The sequence below is a fragment of the Bubalus kerabau genome, chromosome 20 (genome assembly GCF_029407905.1).
Source record: "Bubalus kerabau isolate K-KA32 ecotype Philippines breed swamp buffalo chromosome 20, PCC_UOA_SB_1v2, whole genome shotgun sequence".
In the NCBI taxonomy this organism is placed as follows: domain Eukaryota; kingdom Metazoa; phylum Chordata; class Mammalia; order Artiodactyla; family Bovidae; genus Bubalus; species Bubalus kerabau.
The window spans coordinates 11769013-11776572 of record NC_073643.1 but is presented as its reverse complement, the minus strand read 5'-3'; the positions used below and the strand labels follow the sequence as shown (position 1 = coordinate 11776572).

The following is a 7560-nucleotide window of genomic DNA, read 5'->3' as shown; positions in this document are numbered from 1 at the left end:
CTCTAGTCTTGGAGGGCACAAACAAAACCTTGAGCTCACCAAGACTCAGAGGAAAGGAGCACTGACTCACCCCATAGGAAACTGAACCAAAACTATCTGTTAGTGTTGCAGGGCCTCTGTGGAGGTTTGGGTCGGCAGGGGCTCACCATAGGGATGGGGGGACCGGCAGCAGCCGTCTGGGAAAGTCGCCTTTGGTAAAAACCCTCTTGGAGGTCACCATTAACCCAACCATAGAGCCCAAAGACCCCAGGGCTGGGTGGCCTCAGGCCAAAAAACTACCAGGGAAGGAGCACAACCCCACCCATCCACGGATAGTTGGATTAAAGCTTTACTGAGCAAGGCCCTGCCCACCAAAGCAAGACCCAGTTTTTCCCACTACCAGTCCTTCCCATGAGGAAGCTTACGCAAGCCTCTAAGCCTCCTTCATCAGAGGGCAGACGGAAGCAAGAAGAAGCACAGCCCACGATGACTAAAACAAAACTACCATCCAGAAAGCTAATCAGCATAAAAAAGCAGAAAGTTATGTCCCAGATGAAGAGACAAGATAAAACCCCAGAAAAACAACTAAATGAAGTGGAGATAGGCAACTTTCCAGAAAAAGAATTCAGAATAATGATAGTGAATATGATTAAAAATCTTGGAAAAAGAATGGAGGTAAAGATTGAGAAGATGCAAGAAATGTTTACCAAAGACCTAGAAGAAATAAAGAACAAACAAACAGATGAATAATACACTAGAAGGAATCAATAGCAGAATAACTGAGGCAGAAGAATGGATAAATGACCTGGAGGACAGAATGGTAGAAATCACGGCTGCAGAAAACAATATAGAAAAAAGAATAAAAAGAAATGAAGACAGCCTAAGAGACCTCCAGTAAAGTGAAGTGAAGTTGCTCAGTCGTGTCCGACTCTTTGCGACCCCATGGACTGTAGCCTACCAGGCTTCTCCGTCCATGGAATTTTCCAGGCAAGGGTACTGGAGTGAGTTGCTAATTCTTTCTCCAGGGGATCTTTCCAAGCCAGGAATCGAACCCAGGTTTTCTGCTTTGCAGGCAGATGCTTTGCCCTGTGAGCCACCAGGGAAGAGACCTCCAGGACAACATTGAATGTACTATCATTCACATTATAGGGGTCCCAGAAGGAGAAGAGAGAGAGTGAAAGGATCTGATAAAATATTTGAAGAGATAATAGCTGAAAAAGTTACCTAACATGGGAAAGGAAATAATCAACCAAGTCTAGGAAACACAGAGAGTCCCAGGAAGGATAAACCCAAGGAGGAATACACTGAGACACATAGTAATCAAACTGACAAAAATTAAAGGCAGAGATTAAACTATTAAAAGCAACAAGGGAAAAATGACAAGTAACATACAAGGGAATTCCCATCAGGCTATCAGCTGATTTCTCAACAGAAACTCTACAAGCCAGAAGGGAATGGCATGACATATTTAAAGTGATGAAAGGGAAGAATCTACAACCAAGAATACTCTACCCATCAAGACTCTCCTTCAGATTTGATGGAGAAATCAAAAGTTTTCCAGACAAGCAAAAGTTAAGAGAATTCAGCACCACCAAACCAGCTTTACAACAAATGCTAAAGGAACTTCTCTAGGCAGAAAACAAGAGAATGAAAAGCCCTACCTAAAGAATTTTAACCCAAAACAATTAAGAAAATGGTAATAGGATCATACATATAGATAATTACATTAAATGTCAGTTCAGTTCAATTCAGTCGCTCAGTTGTGTCCGACTCTTTGTGACCCCATGAATTGCAGCACGCCAGCCCTCCCTGTCCATCACCAACTCCTAGAGTTCACTCAGACTCACATCCATCGAGTCCATGATGCCATACAGCCATCTCATCCTCTGTCGTCCCCTTCTCCTCCTGCCCCCAATCTCTCCCAGCATCAGAGTCTTTTCCAATGAGTAAACTCTTCGCATGAGGTGGCCAAAGAATTGGAGTTTCAGCTTTAGCATCAGTCCTTCCAATGAACACTCAGGACTGATCTCCTTCAGAATGGACTGGTTGGATCTCCTTGCAGTCCAAGGGACTCTCAAGAGTCTTCTCCAACACCACAGTTCAAAAGCATCAGTTCTTCGCGCTCAGCTTTCCTCACAGTCCAACTCTCACATCTATACATGACCACTGGAAAAACCATAGCCTTGACTAGACGGACCTTTGTTGGCAAAGTTATGTCTCTGCTTTTCAATATGCTCTCTAGGTTGGTCATAACTTTCCTTCCAAGGAGTAAGCATCTTTTAATTTCATGGCTGCAATCACAATCCGCAGTGATTTTGGAGCCTCCCAAAATTATAGGGGACTGGAATGCAAAAGTACGAAGTCAAGAAACACCTGGGGTAACAGGCAAATTTGGCCTTGGAGTACGGAATGAAGCAGGGCAAAGGCTAATAGCATTTTGCCAAGAGAATGCACTGGTCATAGCATACATTAAATGTAAATGGATTAAATGCACCAACCAAAAGACATTGATTAGGCAGATGAAAACATGTGCTTGTATGCACTTCCACTTACCATATCACTCTGCTTGACCCTTCAAATTGTATGTAATTATTTTATATTGTTAGGTTAATCATGTTCCCATTATGGCTTGCAATTGTAATTGTCTCTTTTGTCTGGCTATTGACTGTGAAAATTGATAAACATTTTTTACTGTTGTGATTATGTAACTATTACTCACTTAATAGCATTGTATCATGATTGGTCAAAAGAAAAATTATTGAATTCTGTCTCTCCAGAACAACCACTTAAAAGAAAAACTTGCAATCACTTTTTAAAATCTAGATGCATATCATAATTATCTTGGAATTTTTTGAAAAATACAAATGCCTAAATATTACTTTTCTTTTCTTTTTTTGCCAGAGCTCCAGATAGATTTCTAATGAGCAGACTTGTTTAAAAACAATTGGACTAATGAAGATCTTTTACTAGCTAGTTTGTTTCACCTTTTCTATTTCATATTCAGTGCTTCCATTTCATTTAGTTTATGTTTTCCAATTTGTCCATCTCTCTCTCTTTTTTAAATGTTCTTTCTCAAGCCTTTATCTAGCATAGTAAAATAAAACTCTGGTCTACATATATATAAAGGATATGTATATTTTAGAAAACATGAATTTTTGCCTAACTAAAAAATTTATGACATTTTGATTCCACTTGTTTGAGTTAGTATGAATAGAATGCTAGATTTCTAGTTTTAAAAAATAGATATGCAACAAGTAATAAAGTTGTACTGTATAGCACAGGTAACTATAATCAATATATTGTAATAACCTATAATGGAAAATAATTTCAAAAATAACATATGCATATATGTATAACTGAACCACACACACAAAAAAGCATTCTACTTTTTGAAATTTAGTAATGTTTATCTTTTTGCCAGTTTTTCTAAATGTCCTATGGACATTTAATAACAACATATGAGATACAAAATTTAAAATATATTTATGTAGGATATGATTAATATAAATTAAATCTATTATATTTAAATTATTAATGAGACCATTCAAGATGCTCCTATTCTTTTTTCTGCACTTGATAAAATATTCTCTGAGAAATGTTAATATGCCTCACTATGATTATATACAGTGGCAGACTTTTTTTGGGGGGGCTCCAAAATCACTGCAGATTGTGATTGCAGCCATGAAATTAAAAGATGCTTACTCCTTTGAAGAAAAGTTATGACCAACCTAGATAGCATATTGAAAAGCAGAGACATTACTTTGCCAACAAAGGTTCGTCTAGTCAAGGCTATGGTTTTTCCAGTGGTCATGTATGGATGTGAGAGTTGGACTGTGAAGAAGGCTGAGTGCCGAAGAATTGATGCTTTTGAACTGTGGTGTTGGAGAAGACTCTTGAGAGTCCCTTGGACTTTGCAAGGAGATCCAACCAGCCCATTCTAAAGGAGATCAGTCCTGGGTGTTCTTTGGAAGGACTGATGCTAAAGCTGAAACTCCAGTACTTTGGCCACCTCATGTGAAGAGTTGACTTATTGGAAAAGACTCTGAGGCTGGGAGGGATTGGGGGCAGGAGGAGAAAGGGACAACAGAGAATGAGATGGCTGGATGGCATCACTGACTCGATGGACGTGAGTTTGAGTGAACTCTGGGAATTGGTAATGGACAGGGAGGCCTGGCATGCTTCAATTCATGGGGTCACAAAGAGTCGGACACAACTGAGCTACTCAACTGAACTGAACTGAACTGATGATTCAGTTCTTTCTTCTGATTTTTGCTTTATGTATCTTTGTTTCTTTGTTGTTAAGGTATCTAATGGTTTATCATGTCTATCTTCTTTGTGAATTGTACCTTTTATGATTAAAAATATTCACCTTTGTTTCATTTAAAATAATTAATTAATTTAAATAAGAAGAAATGATAGAATTTTTACAAAAGCTAAAGTTTTACTTACATCATATATCAACTTTCTTAAGATTTTAGTAACAAATGTTTTTATTTCATTTTCTGGAAGATTTTTTTTTAGTATATTCCATTACAGCATAATATCTAAGATTTAAAGTTATTTTTAGAGCGAAGTGGTAGCTGGGCTGCTCTTGGATTCCTCCTTGCTTCATTCTCCCTGTCGGGCTTCCTAGCAGCGGCCTAGCGGAGAAACAAAGATGTCTGAATACATTCGGGTAACCGAAGATGAGAATGACGAGCCTATTGAGATACCATCGGAAGACGATGGGACAGTGCTGCTGTCCACGGTTACAGCCCAGTTTCCAGGGGCATGTGGGCTGCGCTACCGGAATCCAGTGTCTCAGTGTATGAGAGGTGTCCGTCTGGTAGAAGGAATTCTGCACGCCCCCGATGCTGGCTGGGGGAATCTGGTATATGTTGTCAACTATCCCAAAGATAACAAAAGAAAAATGGATGAAACAGATGCTTCATCAGCAGTGAAAGTGAAAAGAGCGGTCCAGAAAACATCTGATTTAATAGTGTTGGGTCTCCCATGGAAAACAACTGAACAGGATCTGAAAGATTACTTCAGTACCTTTGGAGAAGTTCTTATGGTTCAGGTCAAGAAGGATATTAAAACTGGTCATTCAAAAGGGTTTGGCTTCGTTCGCTTCACGGAATATGAAACCCAGGTGAAAGTAATGTCACAACGACATATGATAGATGGACGATGGTGTGACTGTAAACTTCCAAATTCTAAGCAAAGCCCAGATGAGCCTTTGAGAAGCAGAAAGGTGTTTGTTGGGCGTTGTACAGAGGACATGACTGCTGATGAACTGCGGCAGTTCTTTTGCCAGTACGGAGAAGTGGTAGATGTCTTCATCCCCAAACCGTTCAGGGCTTTTGCCTTTGTTACATTTGCAGATGATCAGGTTGCCCAGTCTCTTTGTGGAGAGGACTTGATCATTAAAGGAATCAGCGTACATATATCCAATGCTGAACCTAAGCACAATAGCAATAGACAGTTAGAAAGAAGTGGAAGATTTGGTGGTAATCCAGGTGGCTTTGGGAATCAGGGTGGATTTGGAAATAGTCGAGGGGGTGGAGCGGGTTTGGGAAACAATCAGGGTAGTAATATGGGTGGAGGGATGAACTTTGGTGCTTTTAGCATTAACCCAGCAATGATGGCTGCAGCCCAGGCTGCTCTGCAGAGCAGCTGGGGTATGATGGGCATGTTAGCCAGTCAGCAGAACCAGTCTGGCCCATCAGGTAATAACCAAAGCCAAGGCAACATGCAGAGGGAGCCAAATCAGGCTTTTGGTTCTGGAAATAACTCTTACAGTGGTTCTAATTCAGGTGCAGCGATTGGTTGGGGATCGGCATCAAATGCAGGGTCAGGCAGTGGTTTTAATGGAGGCTTCGGCTCTAGCATGGATTCTAAATCTTCTGGCTGGGGAATGTAGACGTTGGGTTACAGTTAGTTGGTATACTGGTGGGAATTCAAATTTTTCTAAACTCATGGTAAGTATATTGTAAAATAACATATGTAAGAATTTTCAAAATTGGTTTGTTCAGTGTGGAGTATATTCAGCAGTATTTTTGACATTTTTCTTTAGAAAAAGAGGAAGAGCTAAAGGAATTTTATAAGTTTTGTTACATAAAGGGTTGAAATATTGAGTGTTTGAACGTGAACTGCTGTTTGCCTGATTGGTAAACCAACACACTACAATTGATATCAAAGGGTTTCTCCTGTAATATTTTATCCCTGGACTGTCAAGTGAATTCTTTGCATGTTCAAAATGGAAACCATTGATTAGGACTACATTCTTTTCTCCTTGTTTTAATTTGAACCCCACCATATGGATTTCTTTCCTTAGGAAAATCTCTTCTTTGGAGATCATGGTGTCACAGTGGTTGGTTCTTTTGGTTTTTTTTTGTTTTTGTTTTAACACTTGTCTCCCTTCATATACAAAAGTACAATATGAAGCCTTCATTTAATCTCTGCAGTTCATCTCATTTCAAATGTTTATGGAAGAAGCACTTCATTGAAAGTAGTGCTGTAAATATTCTGCCATAGGAATACTTCTGTCTACATGCTTTCTCATTCAAGAACTCGCCATCACACTGCGCAGGCTGCGTCTTTGACGGTGGGTGTCCCATTTTTATCCGCTACTCTTTATTTCATGGAGTCGTATCAACGCTATGAACGCAAGGCTGTGATATGGAACCAGAAGGCTGTTTGAACTTTTGAAACCTTGTGTGGGATTGATGGTGGTGCCGAGGCATGAGAGGCTAGTATGAGCGAGAAAAGGAGAGAGCGCGTGCAGAGACTTGGTGGTGCATAATGGATATTTTTTAACTTGGCGAGATGTGTCTCTCAATCCTGTGGCTTTGGTGAGAGAGTGTGCAGAGAGCAAGGATAGCAAATAATGTACGAATGTTTTTGCATTCAAAGGACATCCACATCTGTTGGAAGACTTTTAAGTGAGTTTTGTTCTTAGATGACCCACGTTAGCTGAATGTGTTAAGTGAAACGATACTTGTATTTCCCCTACCCCTTTGTCAACTGCTGTGAATGCTGTATGGTGTGTGTTCTCTTCTGTTACTGATCTGTAAGTGTGGTAATGTGAACTGAAGCTGATGGGTTGAGAACATGGACTGAGCTTGTGGTGTGCTTTGCAGGAGTACTTGGAAGCAGAGTTCACCAGTGAGCTCGGGGTGTCTCAAAGCAGGGTGGAAGTTCTCATGTCTGTTAGCTACCCATAAGAATGCTGTTTGCTGCAGTTCTGTGTCCTGTGCTTGGATGCTTTTTATAAGAGTTGTCACTGTTGGAAATTCTTAAATAAAACTGATTTAAATAAAAAAAAAAAAAAAAAAAAAAAAAAAAATAAAGTTATTTTTATGCTCTGTCTGTACTTAATTGGTGGGTTTCAGTTCCTCACATGGAAATTTCATTTTGTGTCAGGACTTTGGAATTGGAGGTTTTGCTACTTCAAAATATAGCACTTCCTTTGGGAGTTGGGGCCATTATAATAAAGCCAAGTGGGATACAAGTTACTTTCCAGAAAAACCAAAGCATGTAAGAATGCATGATTTTTACTTTCAGAATTTTACTCCCATGAAATCAACACATGTCTAGTAA

The 7560-nt window shown here is 39.7% G+C and overlaps 1 protein-coding gene across 3 annotated transcripts; it reads left to right on the top strand.

Annotated features, from left to right (window-relative positions):
- Positions 1-4551: 4551 nt before the first annotated feature.
- On the top strand, positions 4552-7216 carry LOC129634751 (TAR DNA-binding protein 43). Of its 3 annotated transcripts, none has more exons than XM_055556985.1 (2): positions 4552-5468; positions 6296-7216. In XM_055556985.1, exons 1-2 carry the CDS (start codon positions 4637-4639, stop codon positions 6493-6495), a joined length of 1032 nt encoding a protein of 343 aa, XP_055412960.1. In that variant the 5' UTR covers positions 4552-4636; the 3' UTR covers positions 6496-7216. The 3 variants fall into 3 exon arrangements, with proteins under 3 accessions (XP_055412960.1, XP_055412959.1, XP_055412958.1); XM_055556984.1 differs by having other exon boundaries at positions 4552-5477; XM_055556983.1 differs by lacking the exon at positions 6296-7216 and having other exon boundaries at positions 4552-6039.
- The last annotated feature ends 344 nt before the right edge of the window (positions 7217-7560 follow it).